This window comes from Mesoplodon densirostris, chromosome 14, assembly GCF_025265405.1.
Source record: "Mesoplodon densirostris isolate mMesDen1 chromosome 14, mMesDen1 primary haplotype, whole genome shotgun sequence".
In the NCBI taxonomy this organism is placed as follows: Eukaryota; Metazoa; Chordata; class Mammalia; order Artiodactyla; family Ziphiidae; genus Mesoplodon; species Mesoplodon densirostris.
This window is the reverse complement of record NC_082674.1, coordinates 65,076,604-65,099,992: the sequence shown is the minus strand read 5'-3', so window position 1 is coordinate 65,099,992 and position 23,389 is coordinate 65,076,604. Positions and strand designations below refer to the sequence as shown.

General features: G+C 56.8%; 1 protein-coding gene across 1 annotated transcript in view; it reads left to right on the top strand.

Moving 5' to 3' along the window:
- The window catches only part of SH3RF3 (SH3 domain containing ring finger 3), a 211,413-nt gene that overhangs the window by 79,857 nt on the left and 108,167 nt on the right, over nucleotides 1–23,389 (top strand). The window contains exons 2-3 of the mRNA XM_060117283.1: nucleotides 6,460–6,482; nucleotides 18,980–19,211. Coding sequence (XP_059973266.1) covers nucleotides 6,460–6,482; nucleotides 18,980–19,211 — 255 coding nt within the window. The remainder of the gene's footprint in view (nucleotides 1–6,459; nucleotides 6,483–18,979; nucleotides 19,212–23,389) is intronic.

Genomic DNA, 23,389 nt, shown 5'->3' with positions numbered 1-23,389 from the left:
ACTGTTGTGGCCTCCCCCGTTGCGGAGCACAGGCTCCGGACGCGCAGGCTCCGGACGCGCAGGCTCAGCGGCCATGGCTCACGGGCCCAGCCGCTCCGCGGCATATGGGATCCTCCCGGACCGGGGCACGAACCCGTATCCCCTGCATCGGCAGGCGGACTCTCAACCACTTGCGCCACCAGGGAGGCCCTGCCCATTCTTAACACTTCATATAAATGGAATCAGACAGTACGTGGCCGTTTGTGTCTGACCTCTTTCACTTGGCCTCGTATTTTCAAAGTTCATCTCGCCTTCACCTGTGTCAGCACCCCCTTCTGTTTAGGGCCGAGTAATAACGTGTCACACGGAGACGCTCACCAGTTCATGCTGATGCTCGTCAGCCGGTGGACATCTGGGCTGCTCTTGTTTGACAGTTGTGGCGAGTCCTGCTGTGCATATTCCTGTCCAAGTCGTGTGTGGACGAACGTCCTCATTGATGTAGAAGCGGAGTTGCTGGATTGTGTGGTAACTGTTGAGTCTTTTGAGGAACTGCCGGACGGTTGTTCAAAGTGGCCAAACCACTTTTCATTCCCACCCGCAACGTACGAGGGTTCCAGTTTCTCCACCTTTGTGCCAGTGGTCACTAGGGTCTCGATGGTTATAGCCCTCCTTGTGGGTGTGAAGTGGGTTTGGTTCATCTTTTAGATTTTAAAATAATAATAAAGGGAGACTCCCCTGGTGGCGCAGTGGTTAAGAATCTGCCTGCCAATGCAGGGGACAAGGGTTCCATCCCCAGTCTGGGAAGATCCCACATGCCGTGGAGCAACTAAGCCCGTGCACCACAAGTACTGAGCCTGCGCTCTAGAGCCCATGAGCCGCAACTACTGAAGCCCTGCTCCGCAACAAGAGAAGCCACCGCAATGAGAAGCCCATGCACCGCAACAAAGAGTAGCGCCCGCTCGCCACAACTAGTGAAAAGCCCGCGTGCAGCAACAAAGACCCAATGCAGCCAAAAATAAATAAATAAAATACATTTATTTTAAAAAATAAATTAAAATAAAGTAATGATGAAGGTTAAAGCCACCACCTACCTTGGAAGGAAAACCACGTTGATGATCTGTGAACCTACTATGTAAAGTGCCAGTCAGTTTTTTAAAGGTCATATTTTTAGAAGGCAAAGCTGCCCCTTTATTCTGAGTGACTTGCTCGAAGCTGTGGATGCGTTCTGGTGGCAAAGGAGATGCTGAGGACAGGATGGGTGTCCAGATGCCCGAATCTGCTTCTGATTCCACAGCATGGTTCTTCCCCACCGTGCAGCGAGTTTGAACTCCACATGGTTCTGTGAGCACGTGTGTTGACACGTCTTCTCCTGGAAGCAGCAGGAGAGAGGTCGCCTCCCCAGATCCTCTCTGTCCCCATTTCTAAGTAATGTAATGGTTAATATAGGAAGGTGCAATCACTGAACCTGGCAAGGAAAGTGTGTCCTGGGACAGGCCTTGGCTTGTGTTTACAGACGTTTTAAACTGTGTGTGTGGTTTGGTTTTGTTTTTCCCGGAGGCTGACAGAGGGTGTGATGACTCTCACTAGGCCCTGTAGGTCAGTGCAGGGGCTGCTGGCCACACTTCCTCGCTGGCCTCGGAAGCAGCTCTTGGTCTCGTTTTCCGTACAGATCAGTGCCTCACTCCATCCCTCCAGCTGGCACTGCCGAAGTCAGGGTGGGTCGGTCTGCACAGAGCAAGCCAAGAAATCATAGCATCTCCGGTTTGAGGTGGATCTCAGGGACCCCCTACCCTGTTCACTTCCTAGGATTCCCCTCCCCCACCCCCAGCGGCTCAGCCTCCTTTACAGCAGTCCCCAGAGCGCTGTTTCCTGTCTGCCTGGGTCCCAGACACCTGTGGAACTCTCCACCTCCAGGCAGCCCATTCCCTCCTCAACTCTGTTGGCTGGAAGGTTCTCTTCTGTACGGACTCCCAGTCTGCTGCCCGGGAACACCCGCCTGTGGCGCACGCGTGTCCCAGTGTCCACATGGTGGCACTTTAATGAAAACAATTAAAAACAGCCACCACCCCACCCCCTGACCTAGTGTCCAGGCCAGGCGCCGCCCTGCTCCTCCCACAGCCCCAGGCCTGCAGCCGTGTGTCAGCCCGCGGTTCCCACCGCCCCCCTCCTGATGCCACCGTGAACCTCCTGGGCCTTCATTCCAGACCACTCGTGGTGAAACGCTCCGAGGGTTGACACGTGTGTGGTGCTTAGGTTAGCGATGCAAGTCTTCATCTTCCAGCAGCATTTTTGTCGTGAGACACATGGTACACGAGAGCCTGTTCACATGCGCACACTTTACAGACCGACAGCGGGACAGGCTAGGGTGTGTCTGCACAGCCGGAGCCGCAGGACCGGAGGCCCTGCCGCCCTTCCTTCGTTTCCTTTGGGTGCAGCCACTCAAGGACTCGGACGCGTGTCTCTACAGGGTCTAGTTGGCCGACTGGACGTTCTGTACTCAGAATCGCCGCGGATTTCTCCGTGACCTGCTCCTGCTCAGCAAGGACTCGCCGTGTCCTCACATCAGGCATCCAGCGTTTCCACTGGAGAACGTCCGTGATCGACGTGTCACACGTCGTCCTCCTTACAGCCCTTGGGCATTCGATGTCCCCGAGACAGTGTGTTCTTGCTTGTGACCCCCTGGGCCGAGCTCTTGGGCCTGCCTGCGGGGCTCTGGGCACCACTTTCTCTCCCACTGGCCGTGGAGCCAGACGCTTGTTTTTACACCCTTGCCAACACTTGCTATTGTCAGACTTTTCAATGTTTGCCAACTTGGTGAGTTGAAATGGCCTCTTGTGTGCCTTAATTTGCAAATGTCAGATAACCAGTGACCAGTGCTGCTGAGAACCCTTCATGCACTTATGCACCATTCGTGTTTGTCTTTTATTCAATGCCTGTTGGAATTACCCGTCTTTTCTTTGAAGACAGGTAGACGGTATTCATCTGGTGTTTACTGCCACTGTTCTCAGCAGTTCTGGGTACATTAACTGTTCTAATCATTCCCAGTGAAGTAGTTTCTTTTACGGTGGTGCCTGTGCCTCATAGGTGAGGAAGCTGAAGGGCAGGTGGAACATCTCACCTGACCCCAGCAGGTGAGAGCAGGGCAGGGACAGCTCCTGGCACTCTAACCACTGACTCGTTTACATATTCTGGGGGCTAATACTTGCTTCTGAAGTGTGTTGTAAATATCTTCTCTTCTTGTCTTTTTCCTTTCTTTTTAGGGTCCTGTGATGAAGAGGAATTTTCTTAGTTTTAGTTTTGTTGAACCCATTTTATGGTCAGTGTTTTGTGTCTTTTTTTTTTTTTTTTTTTTTTTTTTGCGGTACGCGGGCCTCTCACTGCTGCGGTCTCTCCTGCTGCGGAGCACAGGCTCTGGACGCGCAGGCTCAGCGGTCATGGCCCATGGGACGTGGGATCCTCCCGGACCGGGGCACGAACCCGCGTCCCCTGCATCGGCAGGCGGACTCTCAACCACTGCGCCACCAGGGAAGCCCTTGTGTCTTATTTAAAAAGTCTTTTCCTACCTTAGGTCCTTAGATTAGTTACTAAAACTTTCATAGTTTTGCTTTTCACATTTAAGACTATAATTCAGCTGGAAATAATTTCGTATATGGTATGAGGTAGAGGACCATTTTTTTCCCACGTGGATAATCCGATTTTGCCAACGCCCTTTATTAAATGCCTGGCCGTTCCCTGCTGTCTGAGTGCTCACGCCCGTGATCACCTCTCTCTGTGTGCTGCTGTTGCTGGACTGGCTCAGTCCCCTCCGTAGGTCTATTCCTGATTCCATTATGTTTTAATAATTACTGTAACTTCTTTAAAGCCTTGATGTCTAGCAGGACAGGGAACTTTGCTGTTCCATATGAATTTTGAATCAATTTGTCAAAATCCTGCTGAGATTTCCATCGGAAATGCATTTGAACCATGCACCAGTTTGAGAGAAGATTACAGCTTTTCTGTAATCTGAATCTTCTGAATCTTCCTACTCAAAAACATAGTATTTCTTTCCATTTATTTAGGTGATCTCTAACATCTTTCAATAAACTTTCATAACATTCTCCATAAAGGGAATGCACATTTTTTGTTAAATTTATCCTAGTACCATTTACAATAGCAACAAAAATATAAAGTATTTTTAAAACTTATGTGCTCTGCTTGTTGACTGTGTATAAGAAAAACGATTGACTTTTGTATATTAGTGGTTGTATCCAATAACCTTTCCAAACTCTTACTAATTCCAATAATTTCTGGCTGGTATTTTTGGGTTTTTACATAGACAATCATGTCATCCACAAATGAGCATAGTTTTGTTTCTTCCTTTCCATCACTTCTCGTCTGTGTGACGGCATCTCTGGTGCAGTGCCGGATAGGAGGGATAGAAAAGCATCCTGGGCTGGTTCCTATGCTTAAAGATAATGTGCTCAAGATCCCCCGTGAAGGACTATAGTAGTTGTTGGGGCTTTGGTGATATTCTTTGTCAGGTTAAGGAAACTCTCTTCTGTCTCAGCTTACTAAGAAGTTACTTTAAAATCATAAGTCAGATTTGAATTTTATCAAATGATTTTTCTTTAACTTTTGAGATGACATTGTTTTTCCCTTTCAATCTTCAGTGTGAGAAATGCGTAATCGTCCTACATTAAACCAACCTTATATTCCTGGAGTCCCCACGTTGGACGCAGCGTCCTGTTTACAGACCTCGGTGGAGTCAGTTGGCGAGTCCTGAGTTGAGGTGCTTGGCCCTCAGGGCAGCCAGCACGCTTCTCATCTTTGCTTCCATGAGGGGGGCTCTTGGTGGACTCCCCTCTGAGCGTCACAGCCTACCCAGTGCCAGCCTCAGGACAGTTCAGCAGAAACCTCGTGGTGAAAACCACCATGGTGCTTGCCTCTCAGGGCCCCTCTGTTGGCCACTGGCTTTAACCTCTGTTTCCTGAAATCTGAGCAAGGTGTTTCTTCTTCTGTAATTATGGATGCTTTCAAATACAGTGACGATCTCGGACAGTCTGGTACAATGGCCCCTGCGTGCCCAGTGTTACCAATATTTGCCAATCTTGTTTCATATCTCCCTCCACATTATTTTTTTTGGGGGGATATCTTTTAAAGCAAATTACCAAATTCTGTTATCTTACCCCTAAACAGTTCAGTGTGTATCCGTGACAGATGAAGACTTTAAAAAAAAGTAACCACAGTTCCATTATCACATCTTTCAAAATGAATAATAACTCCCTGATAGTGTCTGAAATGTCTTTTCATGGTTGTTTTGTCTGAAATAAGGCCCACGCATGGCACAGGTTATGTCTCTCCCATTTCTTGTCACCTCTAAAGGCCCCCACTGCCTCTTCACGCCATTGATTTGTGGAAGATACCTGGTCATCTGCCCTGGAGAGTCCCCCATTCTTTTTTTTTTTTTTTTTTTTTTTGCGGTACGCAGGCCTCTCACTGTTGTGGCCTCTCCCATTGCGGAGCACAGGCTCCAGACGCACAGGCTCAGCGGCCATGGCTCATGGGCCTAGCTACTCCGCGGCATGTGGGATCTTCCCGGACCGGGGCACGAACCCGTGTCCCCTGCATCGGCAGGCAGACTCTCATCCACTGCGCCACCAGGGAAGCCCCTAGAGAGTCCCCCATTCTTGACTTTGCTGGTTGCATCCTGTGTTGTTGTTTGTCGTGTTCCATCATCCCCTGAATTTCCTGTAAACTGTTCGATTAGAACAGTTTGTTTACCTACCTGTTTGTGTTAGTTTTTTCCAAGAACGCTTTGAGGTGGTGCTGTGAGCCTCCAGTCCCAGCGATGCATTTCAAAGACAGAGCGTTCTTTCATCTACACTGTAGTTGTTTCAGTGAGGGGGGTTGTCCAGGGTGCCTCTGCCGTGGTACTAACAGAAAGGAAGTCCAGAAATGGGGTTTGGGAATGGGACGCTTCTCCACGTTAGGCTCCCAGCTGCCCACCGTCATGCGGCCTGGCAGCATGGCTCTCCTCGCCCCCAAATCTCTGTGCGTGTGAACTGGAGAGACTAACGTAACTTTGGGGGCAGGAATGTGACAGCGCCTCACATGGGCACAAAACGTCCTGGGAAGACACCTCTGTGTGCCAGGCTCCTCTCCTTCCCAAGGCTGTTCCTCTCCCTCCTGGTTCTCTGCTCTCAGTGGCATCTCTGTGCATCTGTTTGCTACTTCGCCCCCATCCAGTGCTCACAGTGTCCCCAGTTTCTAGGCCGAGTCACTGGCAGACCCGCACTGAGCTTAATGGATCCATCTGGAGATTTCTGAGGAAAGAGTAACTCTTGGGGAAAAGGCTTTTGCCCTGAGGCCAGGTCCCCATGAGGCCCAAACAGTCGGGTTGATCAGCAGGTGGGCTCTTCACTAAGACTTTTCCAGTGGCTGAAGATCACTGGGAGCTTTGCCTTGAGAGAAGAAACAAGTGACCCCAGAGGTCAAGACTAGAACCAGTGCCTGCTCCCGCCCCCGCCGCTCTGCCTTCGCCGGGCTCCTCCCGAGACGGTGGCTGATGCCCATGTGTCTGGGGCACAGCTGCCACCAGCTGCAGCTTCAGGGAAGCTTCGGCAGAGAGGCTCACAGCCTCCCGGGCTGCGTGAGGGCAGTGCTCAGCCTCATTTACAGCCAGGACGCGAGAAAGCAGAGGAAGGGAAAACAAACCACAGGAGCCTCCACCTCAGCCCTCCTGCTCTCCCATCTTCGGGCGGTTTTGTGGTGTCTGGAGCTCAGCAAACAGAAGAAGAGGGATATGTGAAAGTGAATGGCGTCGGGGAGTCTCTCTGGGGAACCTTCAGCTTTGGGTCCAGTGGGTTCTCGGATTACCAGTCACTGAACCAGGCCTTGAGAAGGGGATGCCTTAAGGTTCTTGGCCCTTAAGAAGTGTTTAATTTCGTCCGGAGGAAGCAATGGTTAAAAGATTTTCAAAGCGAGTACGTGATGAGCTGCATGTGGCCTGTACCAACTGTCTGTCTCCTCCCGCTCCGGGCTGTGGAGTTTTTCTGATGGAAAGTGCCAGAAAGCATCCTCTGCCCAGCTTCTGTCACATTGGAATGTGTGCGGTCAGCCTGCCCAGCTCGGTGTGGGTTTGATTTCAAATGTTATTGTAAAACTAAAGAGAAACGGCAGACCCCTCCTGTGCCATGTCTCTCTCTGTCTCTTTCCTTACTTTTGTCGTTCATTTCCTCATCTTGGCGTATCTCAGAAGTATCAGGACTTTCATCCTGTAGATTTTTCAAGTCCTGTAAGCCCTGTGTGTGTTATCATATAAATAAATGTTCCATCTTCATCACAGACTTTGTGAGAGGGCTCCTGTGTCCGCCTTGCCACCGTTACACGCTTGGCTCCTCATGCGGTACCTGCACAGAGGAGTAGCCAGGAAGTGGGTAGGTGACGGATGGAACAGCGTGGACACGTCAGATCTGCACACAGACGCACAACAGATGCCACCACCCCACCCCATCAAGAGCTGTGTGTGTGTGTGTGTGTGTGTGTGTGTGTGTGTGTGTGTACAGGCTCTTTGTTGGGACTGGGAACCCTCTGGAAGGGTCTTTGAGTCCCTCATCGCTGGTCACTAGCACCTTGGGCAGTATTTATCATGGGAGCCCCGATAAATGCGCTGAGTACAGGTGGTGCCGAGGGTCAGCTCGTGGCCCAAGCCCATGCGAAAAGCCAGGGATTTGGAATCTTCAGTGTCTGTGGTTAACTTTGGACCAGAATCTACAAAGGACTCCTCAGCTTTTCTCTTGAGCACAGGAAGGTGCTCTTTCCAAGATGACAGAGGATAAACCAAAAGGCCATGCTGTACGCCTGGAGCTCCACTGCCCTAAGCATTGGGAATCATGACGCTGACATCTCTCTATACTGAGCACGCACCCTCCGCCCGCCCCCCGGGGGGCTGGGCCAAGCAAGGGCCAGGAATTGGCCATCACAGGAGCCCGAATTTGTCATCAGTCAGAGCCACCCAGCCACTTCTGCCTCTTCCTCCCCTTTTCTCTCTGCCCTTTTGCTTCATAAAGAAACAGACTTGAGGGACTTCCCTGGTGGTCCAGTGGGTAAGACTCCACGCTCCCAACGCAGGGGGCCCGGGTTCGATCCCTGGTCAGGGACCTACAGCCTGCATACCACAGCTAAGAAGTCCGCATGCTGCAACTAAAGATTCTGCGTGTTGTAGCTAAGACCCAGCGCAGCCAAAATAAATAAATAAATAAATTTTTTAAAAAATTCCATGGTTTTTTAAAAAAAAAAAAAAAAGAAAAGAAGAAAGGAAACCAACTTGAGTGTGAAAAGAGGACTTCTCAAAGGCGGGGCCTCACCAGTTCTGCTGCCCGTCCTCCCCGCCTGGAGTGTGTCCCCAGAAGCTGCAGGCTTCACACCCCTCTAAGGTCCCCCCCGGCCCCTCCAAGGTCTCCCCCAGCCCTTCCAAGGTCTCCTGCAGCCCCTCCAAGGTCTCTCCCTCCGACTTAAGCTGTGAAGCCCGTGCTCGCTGACTCTCTGATCCTCTTGCTGGCGTGCTTGGTCCACAGGGCTCGCTGCCTTCAACGTGCCGCAGGTACTAAAGGCTTATTTTCTATCTCTCTCTCCCCTTCTGAAATGTATGCTCCCACGGGGCAGAGACGTTTTCTATTTTGTTTCTGACGTGTAAGCAGTTCCTAGAACTGCGTCTGGTACATGTTAGGCGGCCAGTGTACACTCAGCAGGTGAATGAATGTGAACAACAGTTCTTAAGAGTCTTTTGTTAAGACTCTGGGAAGAACTGCGGCTCCCCGGCCCTCCCTGCGGCCTCGTGGCGATCTGGGCCGGGGCAGGACTGGGGCTGAGCCGTCCACACTGAGCTGCGGGTGCCTGTGGGGCAGCAGCGGGCCCAGGACGGTGACTTTCCTTCCAGCTGCAGTGAGAAGATGGTGTGATGTCTGCCGACCCTCCGAGCGCTCCAGTCTGGCCTGTGTTTTGGCCGAGGCTGACTGTAAACAGCAGCAGCAGACGCTCTTTACCAAGAGGGCTGCAGCCTGGAGGCCCCATCGGCCTGCCTGCATCCTGCCCGCTCTGGCCCCCGTGGCCTCTCTGGGCTCGGGGTGGGGACAGCCAGTTACCTGCCGTGTCCCCCGTGCTGCGCTGTCCCTGTATCACAGGAGCGCACGCCCTACAGCGCCGAGTCCGGTCCTGCGGCAGGTGTCGTGAAGGCCGAGCCAGCTCCCCTGCGCCTGCAGCTCAGCTCGGACGAAGGGAAGCTCCTCTAGCAGGAGCAGCACAAAGGCCCCTGGACGGCGCCGCTGAGCCCTGCCCGCCCCCAAGTCTATGTGGGAGCGGGGCAGAGCCGGCCCACCAGCAGCCCGCCCCCATGCATGGAGCCCGAGGCTCCCTCGGCTCAGCCACTGCTGGACGGAGGCGGGTGCCTCCAGTGGTGCTGGGCTGCCTTTCTCAGCTCTCCCTGCAGTGCTAAGTGGGCTGGGCCGCCCACGGTGCGCAGGACCTGCTTTAATCTGCCGGGCAGGAGGTGGGAGCGTCTGCCTCTGCTCAGCGGGTCTCACAGCCTCCCAGGGTCAGCAGGCGGCGGCTCAGTGCCTGTGTGGGTGGCGAGGAATACCGCGCTCTTGAATTTACGTGGTATGTTAATCGTGTCCTCACGAACGTTTGGAAGCATTTCCTGCCATGCATAATAAATGATCAGAAACTGCTGGGTTCCTTTGAGCTATTTTCATGGGGGAAGGAACGGTGAAGCCAGGCCTTGGCATGGCAGCCAGCAGAAGGCAAGTGCAGCCTTGCTCACCTGCCCCATCAGCATGGGAGCGCTGCACGGCAGTGGGCCCTGGGCCGCGAGTGTAGCCAAGCCTGGCTGGCTGGAGCGGCCACCTCCCCTGCGTCTGCTTCCTGGCAGGTGCGCCACAGGAATGGGCACTGGCGCCCAGGGTCTACCCACTTTCACTCTAAAGTCACACGGGAGCGTGAAGGGACTTCATAGCCGGCTGGCTCTCTAGCACTCAGAATATGTTTGGAGCAAAGCTGCACCAGGAAGTTTCCCCCTTTCCGTCTTGTAACTGATGCTGCCATGTAATACCAAAAGATGATATGTCGGGGAGTTCCCTGATGGTCCAGTGGTTAAGACACCACGCTTCCACTGCAGGGGGCACGGGGTCTGATCCCCGGTCAGGGAACTAAGATCCCACATGCCACGCGGCATGGCCAAAAAAAATTATCATCAGATTTATCAGCTAAGGTCTTTGTTTCCACAGAGCTCGCCTTTGTATATGTTATGTGTCATGTGATACGGACGAGTTTGGAGGACACGTCACATCTCGCTTTCTGACACCAACATGGAACCACGCATCAGACTTGCTGCTTCCAGGCACTCGTGTGAGCGACAGAGGGATGTCCTCTCGTTTAGGCTCACAAGATCCCTGGGAGAGAGGCACTTTAAGATGCCCATTTTGCACACGAGGAGACGGATGTGGCAGAGCCAGGCCCTTAAACATGTTGATGCACAGCCACCCCCAAACTCCTCCAGGGCCTGGGATCTGCTCTAACTCGGGTCTCCCTTCTGGCCCTCAGAGCTGGACTCCTAAGGAAACTTATTTTGTTTTAAACCTGGATATTTACAAATACCTTATTTTCCCCTTACCTTCCTGTATTACTTTTTTTTTTTTTTTGGTAGCATTGAAACAATGATGTTTTAAAAAGTATTTAAAGGTAATGTGGTGGTTAGTGTGGGCTGAAATAAGGGCCTAAAAGGAACCTTCCTGAAAAAAGGACAGATGCTGATGGGAAGCCTTTGCTTTCCTTCCTGACACCCAGGCCTTCTTCCAAGGTGGTTGGAGATCCTAGTGCAAGGCCCCTCTTACCCCATAAAGCAGGTTCTGGTGAGTGGACTTCCCGCAGGAGGCCGGGTGGAACTTGTCGGACATATGACTGGCTAAGCATCCGTGGATCGAGGCCAGAGCAGTCCTGGGGCTGGGGGGAGTCCCTCATCCCCCGCGGGGAGCACCTGGGCATGCACACCACTGAATAGACCCCTCCAGGGACTCCGTCACACTCTTCTTTGGTAACCACTGTCCACAGTGTGACTAGGAGCTTCTCCCAGTCAGCCTGCAGTTTGGGCGTGTCTTCCCAGAAAGTGGAAAAATGAGCAATTCTTCTCTAAACTGGGTAAATGCAAACACAGGTCTGGACCCTCCTGGCCTAATGGTCAACGACACACCTTTCCTTCTCCTTCCACACTAAACAGAGAAGGATCAGGGCTCTGTTGGGGGCCCCCCTCTCTCTGGTGTGGGTGGTGGTGAAGAGCTAAGAGCCGGCCCACTCTTACCAGCCCCATGACATCCTGGAGCTGACTTGCCTCTTAACTTTTCTCACTTAAAAAGTGGTAGTTATGACTCCTACTTCAAAGGGTTCCTGTGAGCAGTAATCAGGTCACCTGGCGTGCATGGCTCGGGGTAGCAGGTAGATAAGCGGTCGCATTGTTCTTAGGAGCAGCGTGAGTGGCGGGTGTGTGCTGGGCTTGGGAGGCAGACAGCCTAGCACCCTCACCACCTCTGGGACCCGGGCGAGTTACTGAACTGCACTGTGCCTCAGCTTCCTGCCTGCAGAGCATCAGTAACAAAGGCCAGCCTCATAGGGCTGCTGTGAGGATCCAGTGGGTTGTAAGGGGTGCAGCCCAGGTGCTCAGGAGAAAGCGGCCGGTCCTGACAAAGAAGGGGTGACAGTGACTGAGTCAGGATAAAGGGGGTCCTTTGGAAGCAAAGCAGGGGAGACAGGGTGTCACACAAGGGTTAGACTTTTCTGATCTGACTTCCATCCGATGCGATATAGAGCGGGCCGTGTGCAAGTGCCAGGCTGGGACGTCCTCACTGCACCCATCTGACCTGTATTTCTGGTGGAGAGGTGGGCTCCTTATTGGCCATCTTCTACACTTAGAAGCGTCTGCCTTTTCTAGGACCACGTCCAGGCTCCTGGAACACTTGTTTGCCTTAGCATCCTCTACGAATCTTCTCCTTAGAGGCTTCTCCAGTAAGAGACAAAAAGCTCCTTACATACCACCAGTTTTAGCCTCTTGGTGTTCCTGGGAAATGCGGGAGGATGGATTTGATGACCTCTGGTGGGTGAGCCACGGCTGAGTGGAGAGCCTGCTCCGCACATGGCTGGGCGCCCTGCTGCCCCGGGATGAGGGGAGGCTCGGGCTCTGAAGCTGGCCGCTGCTCCCCTTGACCTCCTACCTCCCCTTTCCATACTTGTCAGAAAAACTGTGATTTTCGTTGTGAACCGGGCGTTACAGATGCACCCCTCCCCCTGCGGCTGGGTGGGAAAGCAAAGCCCAGCACCGGCCTGGGATCTGTCGCCAGGACCTGTGGGGCACGTGAGGCCACCGGGGCAGGGGCAGGGACAGGACAGTGGGGCGGGGCAGCCCCCAGGGACCTGCGACGACGGTGCGTGGGGAGCAGGGGCTCCTGGGCGGGGAACCTGGCTGGCGGCCCTCGCGCTCCCGCGCGGGAACCTAACACGGACACAGGGCCGGCTTGGAGGTCGTCCTGGGTCGGGTCATCCCGGGTCGGGTCATCCCGCGTGGGGGGTGGGGTCCGCAAGGCCGGAGCGAACACAGCCCGCCCCGCCCGTCTCCGCCTCGCCTCCTGCGTGGGTGGCCTGCCTTGCGCCGCTCCTGGATCTGCGTGTCCCCTCCGCCCTCCGGCTGGCGCCTACGCGGGACCAGGCGCCTCTTCGTGGAGACGATGCGCCATCCCCTTGGTCGGGGGCGGGAGCGCAGGCGGGCGCCCGCCGTCAGGCCACTCAGGGACGTCTCCGTGCTCCTCCGTGTGGAGGCTCCGAGCGGCCCTCGTGGGGAGGAGCTGAGCCCGGACTGCCCGGGGCCACCAGGGTCTGAGGCCGCCCCTCCCCCCGCCCCAGAGACTGCGGCACAAGGGCGCCTGAGAGGCTTCTCCCGCTGCGTCTCCACCAGCGCGCACACTGACCGGAAACGCGGAGATGGCGGTGGACACAGACCAGAAAGCGGCCACCGCCACCAAGACAGACCGGAAATGGGGAGCTTGCCGTCGACACAGAGCGTTGTGAAGCCGTGTCGGCCGGAATGCGGCAGGCGTTCTCTGGTCCTGTGGGAACTTTGAGAAGCCGGTGCCCAGGGACACAGCGGTGTTGTTGGGAGCTGCTGGCACTTTGACGCCCGCGGGCCTCAGTGGACTTGGGATCGGGCCGGGCCCTAAGGGCGCGTACCGAGTAGTGGTGGCCCTTTTCGTGTCACGGAATGAAGGCGACCGTGTCCCCGCCAGCAGTGTCCCCGGGGACCCTCGTCAGCGTGAGCCCGAGCCCGGCCACGTGCGGACTGTCCAGTGTGAGTGCACCCGCTGTCCGGCACAGTTATCTTCACTCCCAGCATTTCCACGAATGTGGGCCGTAAACAGCCCCCAGAATACCAGGAACATGGGTGAATCTGCCGCCAAGAGAGTGGAGCAGAAACTTGAGAAGACAGCCTTTGCCCGAGTTGGGAACAGGAAAAATAAAGAAGGTGAAGAAGAAAACGAAAGATACATCTGCACTTTAAGCCTCCTTAATCTCGCTGAAACATGAAACTCAGATAAAGTCAGCTTCTCCCCTTGTGGTCACATCACAGGGCAGCCCTTGGTGGGTCCTCAGCCCGCCTGTGTGGGGACACATTGTGCGCTTGTCTCAGTCGCATGTTTCTGTGACCTTCTGGGTGGGGGATGTTTTACTCCCTGCAGCACAGAGCCTGGTGCGGGACCTGGTGCAGCGTGCTGTTCCATAAATTCTCGGAGAAGCGAGCGTCCAAACACGAGGAAGGAAGAAACCATCAGAACGAAAGGGTTGAAGAAAGAGGCAGGATCCAAGGGTAGCTTTTAATAAGAAAAAGGGAAGAAGGAACTTGAAATTTAACCAACAATAAAAGTGAAACCCAGGGACCTCCCAGCTGGAGTGTGATATAGTGACAGCTTCATTACAGGTGAAATTTGTAAACTGGGAGACAAACAGGGACATTCTGGTTAAATACATTGTTAACACGTGCCTTTTCAGGTAATTGTAAATCTGAGAGTGTCCGTGTTAGAAGGAAAATATGCATGTGACAGCCTCCACGGCTATGTCAGGGTAAACGCTTTGGCTTGGAAACCGCTTATGAGCACAGAAATTGTAAACTGCACCTCACATCCCTCGGATTAGTCAGGATACAGGCCAAGCTGTTGATGAGAAGATCCCGAAACATGGCGGCTCAATCAGGATAAAGTTTCCTTTTTTCACGTGACATCCAGGCTCTGCTCCACAGCGTCCTCTGAGGACCCGGGGCCTTCCCTCCTTTGCTTGGAGTGTAATCTTGGTGGAAAAAGCTGCCCCCGCCCGCCCCCACCATGCTGTTCAAGCCACAGGAGCGGAGGGACAGGAATTGGAATTTCCTTCTAAATGGCGTTACAGGGGACTTCCCTGGCGGTCCAGTGGTGGGGACTTTGCCTTCCAACGCGAGGGGTTCGGGTTGGAATCCCTGGTCGGGGAGCTAAGCTCCCACATGCCTCACGGCCAGAAAACCAAAACATAAAAAAAGGAGAAGCAACGATGTAACAAATTTGATAAAGACTTAAAAAAATAATGTCATTACCAAACACAATGACGCGGGCTAGAATTGGCACAAGTCCCTCTCGCTTGCCTCCATTGACTGGAATTTTGACGTGTGGCCAAGCCTCCTTGCGAGCAAGGCTGGGAGGTGAGGCTCTTAGCTGGTGAGCTTGGCCCCAGTTGAAACTTGGAATGTTCTCCCCAACAGGAGGATCAGGTGGACTCGGGGCACAACTGGCTGTCTCTGCTGCCTTCTCAGATCCCGTGACGCTTGGTTGGTTGGCGCTGGGCGCTCTCCCCCTGGGGCCCGCTCACGCTCCAGGGACCTCACCGGGCTGTGTCTCCCCAGGAGGCCAGGCCCTGGGTCTCCATCTCCAAGCCTCCGCTCAGCCTGGCTCCTCTTTGAATGATCACTGGGATTTCCGGTCATCTGGGCCCGGCCGGTGTTAACAACAGGATTTAGAGCTGCACAGATCCTGGACCTCCCGTCCTGGGAAAAGTCCTTCCAGCCCGAGGCCCTCAGCCAGGCCCTAGTCCGGGGATTGGCTTGGCAGGCCACAGGGTTATCCGTTCGGTCGGTGTTTTGAGCGTGTGGTCTGTACTGGGCCAGGGTCAGGGATGCAACAGCAAACGAAAGCAGGTGGTGTCTGTCCTGGGGGCAGATAGTCCCGGGGCCTCCACTGGTAACACGTGCCGCCCGGGGAGCAGCGTGGGAGGAGAACCGGTGCGTCCGTCGGGTCTAAAGGCCGAGTGAGTTCCTTGTCCACACTCTTCACCCCAACTTGCTGGGGGGTTGGGCAGTGAGACCCGGTCCCGGGCAGCGCTCTCGGGAGCCTCGTGGGCAGCCTGGTGCAAGCAGGGCATCTGTAAAGCCCGCCTACGCGTCGATCCCAGTGAAAGACAAAACTGGGGCTGCTGTGCTCACGTGAGATCCCCTAGCTCCTCCACGTCCCAGTCGTGAGCCGTGAGATTGACGGTATCTGTCTTCATTATCACGAACGCCCCGCGGGGTGGCTGTGTTAATTATCCTCTAGTCATCCCAGTTGCATTTTCCTTTCATTTCCCTTTTATTGTACTTTGTTTCCTGAATGTCTCAAGCCTCCCGCGGGGGGCTCCATGGCAGTGTTCGACTGGGCGGTTCCTCCGAGGGGAGTGCGCGGTGAGACCTTAGAGGGACCGGCTGCAGAGACCCCGTGGACGTCCTCAGCCTGGGCCAGGGGCTGCTCTCAGGGGTCCTCTGGCTGCTGCCGTGACGTCTGTGGAGTCTTCCCCTGTCAGAGCGTCCGCCTGCCCTGGGCCCTCATCGTGCACTAATCTGCTCTTGTCATCAAGGTCTCTGAAGATGAGAGGCTGGAGGTGCCGAGAGCCACCCGCTCTGAGCGGTGCCGGGCTGAGAGGTCGGTCCAGGGGCAGCTGCCCCTCTAGCGACGTCTCTTATTCTTCACTCCCAGGAGTGCAGCCGGAGTGTTAAAGAGGCTTCCGCCCTCTCCGTTTGCTCCAAAAGAGGCTGGTCTTGGCGGTCTGGGGCGGGGGTTAGTGAGGGGTGTCTCCCGCGCTGCCTGTCCTGCCCCCGCCTTCGCGCTCTCTCGCCGCCTGTCCTGCCCCCGCCTTCGCGCTCTCTCGCCGCCTCCTGGTCCGCCGGCGGGAGCCTCGGCTGGCGCGGCCGGAGCCGGTGAGGTTGCCCGCTGGCTCCCGCCCCACGCTCTGACCTCGGGGTCAGGGCGTCTGCCTGAGGCTGTGGCAGAGGCCCGCTCCTGCCCCCGCCCGGGAGGTGACTGGCTCCTCTCCTCCGCTCAGCCCAGGCTCGGGTCGGCTTTTCCCAGATGCAAAGGCACGCGGCTCCCAGCGGTTGCCGAGACACATCTGTCGTTGGCCGCTCTCCCACCCCCTCTCCTCAGCGTGTCTCAGGAGCGCCTGGGGCGGCCTGTTCTGGAGCCCCTGGTTTAGCGGGGGCACCATGGTGGGCGGAGGGAGCCCTGTGGACCCCAGGAGGTGGGGGAGCGCGGGGCCCAGGGCCGAGGCGGGAGAGGGGAGGGCCGGGCTGTGGGGTGGAAGCCGGGCGCACGGGTGCCCGGAGGGCCCTCGGCCGCGGGGGCAGCCGCCCTTGCGGCTGAGGGAAAGACGGGAGGGGGGGCAGCAGAGGCGCGCCCTTGGCGGCGGGGGTGAGGCGCGCAGGGCCAGGCAGGGGTGTGGAGCCTGCAGTTGGGTTGACCCGAGTCACCTCGTGGGAGGGAAGTTGGAAGCTGGAAGTGCAGAACTTTGAGGTCACAGCCAGCCTAGAGGCTGGTAGAGGCCGGCCCGGGAGGCCGGGGCCCGCACATGGACCGGCTGGGGGGCTGTGCCCACTCTGCAGAATCGGCGGAGGACAAAGCCCCCCTGAAGTTCCGGGGTGCGGGCTGCACGGGCCGGAGCCGGGCGGCACCTCGGTGCCTCTCCGCTGACCCTCCGTGTGTGCCCGCGGCCTCTGTGTCGGGGCTGGTGGGGTGGTGGGTAGGCCCGAGTGGAAATTCGGCGTCCCCTGCACAGGATGGTGTGGAGGGGCCTGGGAGGGCGTGGTGGGCGCGGGCCCGCAGGGGAGGGTGGGTCCGGCCCTTCTGCTTGCGTTTATCCCCCGGTGGGGAGGATTCCCAGCTGGCCTCCATCTGTGGCTGTGAGAGAGCGGCTCTCAAGCGTGGCCCTTGTTGGGGGGGGGATGTGAAAGGATGGGGGAGGTGCGCTCGCCGAGCCCACACTCCCGGGCGGCAGGAGGTCCCCCAACCCCTCTCACCTTGATGGGTGTCCCAGCTTCCCCAGGGTCACCGGTGAAACACGCCCATTGCGAAAACAAAGGCTTCTAGTTGTGAGAGACTGAAAGTTCACGTGGAACGAGGAAGCTCCTTTCTTTTGGGAAATTTAACCTCAGGGGCGGGGCGGGGTTCGGATGGACACTCAGCCTGGAGCTCTGGGTGGGCCCGTCCTGAGCACCCACCTCCCAGTATGACAACCAGAAATGTCTCCAGGTGTTGCCAGATGGGGGGCGGTGGGGGGGGGACCAAGTGTCCTGATGGAGCGCAGCCAGCAGGGCTTGCTGCCCTCTGGCCGTGGAGTCGCGTGGCTCCCTTTCTCTCCTGGCCATCGCTCTCCCTGAGCTCGCCCATCGTGCCCCCAGCACAGAGCTGGCTGTGGCTTTTCCCACTTGGGTTCTTCCAGGAAAGCCCTCTGTTGCTGCTGTGGCCCTGGCTGGTGGTGGCCGAGTGTCCCTCTGCCGCACGTTCTCTCCCCACTGCCGTCCCGGGTGTTGCGGAGGCATGGGCGCAGAGACCGGCCTGCGCGCCGTCGCGTCTCCTCGGAGAGCCTCTTGTATGCAGCGGCTTCGGGCTTCGTGCCTCTGTGTAGGTGGATTCAAGCACCAGAGGGATCCCTGGCAAGGCAGCCCTGGGGAGGAAACACGGCCTCTGTTGGGGAGCTGTTGGGTGTGGACACAGGGACGAGGTGAGGCTCCGTGTGCTTTTCCTGGCGGGCAGCTTACCTTTGGCAAGGCTGCTCAGCTGAGCGGAGCTTGGCTGCCACAGAGAAGGGGGAGGGAAACCCGCACCCCTTGTTGCTGAAGAGCAGGGGGCCCCGGGCTCTGCTTGTGGCCGGAGGGCAGGTCAGACGGGGGCGGGTTGGCTGACCTTCGACAGGAGGGTGGGAGCATCCCATGACCTGAAGAGGATCCTGTCTCAGGCTCTTGAAATTGTACTTGTGGACGAGGCTGCCGTGGCCTCAGGAAGCTGGGAGCCATGGCGGACGGGGGGCAGGGGTCCGTGATGGCCGGAACCCCTCGTTAGAGCTCCCAGCCCTGGGGGTCCCTTGTGGACCTCGAGCCCGGGCCCCTGGCCGTGAGGCAGTGACATGGGAGGGTGCAGCATGGTCCTGCAAGTCTGTCTCCTCAGCTCGAAAAGCCCCTGGACGCATGTTGAGTTGCCGTGGAGGTTCAGGGAAGGGATGCTGTGGGGTGGTAGTTGTCGGAAATCTGGCGGATAGAAATAGCACCCAGGGTGTGACAGGTTAGCACAGAGTAGTGAGTAAAACTTTCTGGAGCCAGAGCCTGGGCGGGGGGATTCCGTCTCCTTCCGGCGAGGGGTCCCGTCTCTCTCTGCGCCTCGAATGAAGGTCTCCCAGCACCCTCCTCAGCGTCCTTCCAACGCGGAGCATGGCAGCCAGCGTGGAGGCCTGGGGCCTGTCGCGGGACCCTCTGCAGACCCCTGTCCCGCAGGGCCTGGCCCCGTGTTCCTGGAGGGGGGTGCTGCTCCATTGGGGTATCTCCCCAACCTGGGCTTTCAGACTTGGGGGCCCCTCAAGCCAGGTGCCAGGCGGGCCGGGTGGGCAGCTGCTGAGTAACCGCTGTGTTCTGCTTCCAGAGCCTTCCCCAGCCGTCCCCCAGCAAAGCCCTGCACAGCTGCGAGGGGAAGGAGCCCGGGGACCTCAGGCTCAGCGAGGGGGACGTCATGGTCTTGCGGCACCGGGTGGACGAGCGCTGGTACCACGGCCTCCTGCCCGCCAGCCATGTCCAGGGCATGCGGCCCCTGCCCCAGGCCCCGCCCCAGGGCAAAGCACTCTATGATTTTGAGATGAAGGACAGAGACCAGGACAAGGACTGTCTGACCTTCGGCAAGGTAAGGTGGGTTCCAACGCGCCGTTCTCCCACCGCAGCCCCCGCAGGGAGCCTGGGCGTAGAGTGTGGCCGGTGTGAATCCCGGCCCTCCCTGCGCCTCCCCGTGGGGAGAGCAGTGGTTTCTCCTTCCTGAGGGTCTGCCGGGTGGAAGGAGAGGGCACCCAGCCTGACAGGCGCCTGCAGGTAACGGGAGCAGGACCCTCGTTACCTGAGTCACTGTGTGTCCAGGGCTCATGGGCCCTGGGTGGGGGCTTGATGGGGAGACTGTGGCAGAGACCCCTGTTGGGTCCTGGGAGTGGGAGCCGGGCCCAGAGACCAGCCCGTCACACCCTCTTGGAGAGCACAGGAGGTGGGTGCGTGTGCTTGGGCCACTTGAGGTGGCCAGTGAGGCCACGGGACCCGCTTAGTGACAAACCAGTAGTATTTCCTGTGCGCTCGTCCTGGGGTGCGGGTGAGATGTGGAGGGGCCTGGTTTCTGGCCTGCCGGCCTCGGGGGCGCAGTGTGGAGAGGACAGAGGTGGTGGCCTCAGGCCTCGTGAATGTACTTCCTTCCTGGCTTCCTCACCTCCTCCCACCCCAGGGCTGGGAGGGCAGGGGCGCCTGGAGCTCTGGAATACCTGCTTCTCCCTGATGGCAGTAACGAGTTACGTCATCGATTGATTAATTACCTTCATGACTGACTGCCCGCCCGGGTCCCCGGGGAGAGGTGGGAGCCTGTCTTCCCGATGTTGAAGCTGTTGTAGGAAGGGGGACCCCTTCCAGGGCCCGAGAGTGGACGCCTGTCTAACACTCGGAAATGAACTGTCCGAGGAGACACACGTGCTGACGAAGCAGGAGACTTCACGGGGAAGGGGCGCCCGGGAGGAGGGCAGCAGGTGAGGGGCCCAGGAGGACTGCTCTGCCACGTGGCTCTCAGTCTCAGGTTCCGTGGAGATCGGGTTTGTTCCCAGGTTGTCTTTGGCCGGCCATCTTTCTCGGCCTGTATTTGGTCTGAGTCAGGGCCCTTCCTGGTGGCACACACATCTCTCAGCCAAGATGGATTCCAGCGTGAGGGCTTCTGGGAGGTTGGCAGAGCTTATTCTGGGCTGGCGGCGCCTCCCTCCCAAATCCTTCCAGCTGGCGGTAGCGTGTTAGTTCCAAGTTCCCGTCAGGATCTCCTGTTGTGAAAGAACTCATGCAAGTGGTTATTACTGTGCCTGGCCAGCACGGTGGCTTTGGTCGGTGGCTCCCTAGCAGAGCACAGCACTAAGAGGCTGCGTCACTTGCCCGAGGCTGGCACGGACCTGGCCCTCCTCCGTCCTCGTGTCCTGTGTTTCTGTCAGTTTCTTTCCACATGCGGTTGTCAACACAGAACTGGGTTCCAGCTCAGATCCTGACCTAGGAGTGCACGTCCAGCTCACTGTGATTCTCTCCTCTGCTCAGAGCAGAGCTTGGCTGTGGTGCCGAGCTGTCCGCAGGGCTGTGAGTACCCTGTGCTCCATTTTGAGCACAATTGGCCTGTTCTGTGCAGGCTGTTGCAGCTGCTATTTATGTCTTGTTCCATTGTTCAGCCTGACGATGAATGATCTGTTTTCATTCAGAGTTTCAACTCTTCCCTTCTTCCTTCCATCAGGATGTTCTGATGCTAATTCCAGTTGTCATCTGGCCCTGCAGGTTCCCTGGACACAGGGTCAGGCCTCCCCCTCCCTCGCTCCCTCTCCTCCTGAGTGAGGCTGGAACGCAGGCTGCAGAGTGTGAGAACAGGCGGACAGAGCCCCTCGTGCTCGCCCCTCTGCCCAGCCCACCCTGAGGGAGACCCTGGGCCCTGGTGCTCTGTGCTGTCACTCAAGATCAAGAGCAGGGACCCAGCCACCCCTCAGGGTTGATGGAGGCCTTGTAAGGAGACAGACCCGTTAGGGGCTGACAGGGACAGGGACAGACCCAGGGCCCTGCTCACAGCCTTGGTGGCGGGAGGCTCACCCAGCGGACACATGCAGGGCCGGAGCAGCCAGCGTCTCCTGGTGAAGGCCTCCCGCTCCGTGCGCGAGCCTCTGCTGGGACTCCCAACTCCAGGGTGAAGACCAGAGCCCACTGGACAGGGGGCAGAGGGGCACCTGCCTGCTCATCCCACTGGGAGCTGTGCTGTATCCGGGGAGCCTGACTTCGGGTGGGAGAGGCAGGAATGGCAAGTCCAGGGGACAGTTCCTGAGAGTGACGGGCTGTGCGAGTCACCCGGGAGGTGTGCGGGCTATCTGATCAGGAGGTGGTCAGTGTTTGCGGGGTATCTGATCAGGAGGTGGTCAGTGTTTGCGGGGTATCTGATCAGGAGGTGGTCAGTGTTTGCGGGGTATCTGATCAGGAGGTGGCCAGTGTTTGCGGGGTATCTGATCAGGAGGTGGTCAGTGTTTGCGGGGTATCTGATCAGGAGGTGGTCAGTGTTTGCGGGGTACCTGATCAGGAGGTGGTCAGTGTTTGGTATTTCAAAAGAAACCTTAAAGCCGCCCTCGTGGGAAAAGTGAGAACTCGGGACGCCTCCCTAGACTCGTCCTGTGGTGGGCGCTGCTGCCTCTTTGCGTCCCAGGGCGGGGGGAGGGGGGGTCCTGGCACCCTGGGCTGTGCGGGCAGCGCTGTCGAGGTGGGCGGTCCTCAGGGCTCCCCGGGACCTGACCTTTGAGCCCATTTTGGGGAGAGGAGGTGTGGGAGCTGCTGGGCCACGCATCCCTCAGGCTGCTCTTCCCGGGCTTGCTTTCTCTCAGTCTGTGGATTAACCTGGAGGGCTGGAGGCCCCTGGATGTGATTCCCAGTGAAGACCGTGCTTTGACTCCCCAACCTGTCCCCCGCTGTGTTCACACAAGCGTTTCGCCAGCGCTCACTCCACCCCCCACCGCCTTAGGTTAGGGCGCAGCCCCCTCGCCCAAGCACCTGTTCTTTCTCATCTCTCCCCTCGAGACGCCTCCAGCCTCCGCATCCCCGCCGCCCCACATGGCAGCCTGAGGGATTCCCTGCACCTGCCTGGAATGCTGGTTCTAACAGCCTCCGTTTCGTCACCTGAAGTGACCACATGGTCCGGGCCAGCTTGGTTTTGCCTCCAGGGAATGTTTTGTTGTTTGGATATGTTCCTTTCTGGACTCAGGGAGGAAAGCAGGGGTGTCTGAAGTCCACGGATGGTGCTAACTTACCTTTAAAAACTTCACTGTGGTGGGATTGATGAGGTTTAAAAAGGCTTGAAGCATGTGCATCAAAGCAAGATTTTTACCTTGGTGTCAGCTTTTGAACAGTCCTGTTAAAATTGCATTAATTAAAGTCATTCTAAAACCAAAGTCTTTGTTTAATTGAAGAAGAGAATGAATAATTACTTCTTGTAAAGCAGCTATAAAAAGCACAATTTATAACTTCTTAGCAGTCCCACTCCAAAAAGCTGTGCATGTGCGGATAAAAAGACAAAAGGAGACCGTGCAGCGTCCCTGCTCTGACAGCCGGTGGCTCCCAGCTGTCCCCCGAGGCCCGCGTGCGCAGTGCCTTCCACGTGACGGGGAGGGGCTGGGGTCAGGGGCTGCTGGGTGCAGGGACCTTGCACTTGGGATCCCCTGTGTGGCCTCAGCCCTGTGGCCTTAGGAGCCCCCGTGTGTCTCATCTCAGAGCCATCTGCACCTGCCCTGCAGCGGAGACTGGAGACCCGCCGTCACTACGCCGGCCCCTCGGAGAGGCCACAGGACCCGTGGGCACGCGACAGCTCCCCGCGCGTCCTCATCTCACACCCTCCCACCCGCCCAGCCCTGTGCGGCCGGAGGGATGGTTTCAGTTGGCAAAGCTCTTTTAAAATACCACCGGCTGTCCTGACTTGGGCAGACTTCCCTCCTGCTGGTGTCACCACAAGACCCTTCCACGTGATCCTCTTACACCACTGAGTGTATTTAATCGTCCGTCCCCAATGTGGGGATTCTCTCCTTTGTGAATGAACCTAGCATTAATCCCAAACTATGTTCTTCTGATTGGAGGACAGACGTAGGTGGATAGAAATCAAATGTATTTGAGGTTTGGACTCTAGAGTGAGTCAGGGGTTCAAATTGTGACACTTTTATATGGTGATTTGGGGGCATTAACTTCACCTCTGAGTCTCTTTTTTGATGATAAAATGGAGTTGATAGAATTCAATGAACAAAGGCATTTAGGGAACCAACCTCAAAATAGGCACTCAGC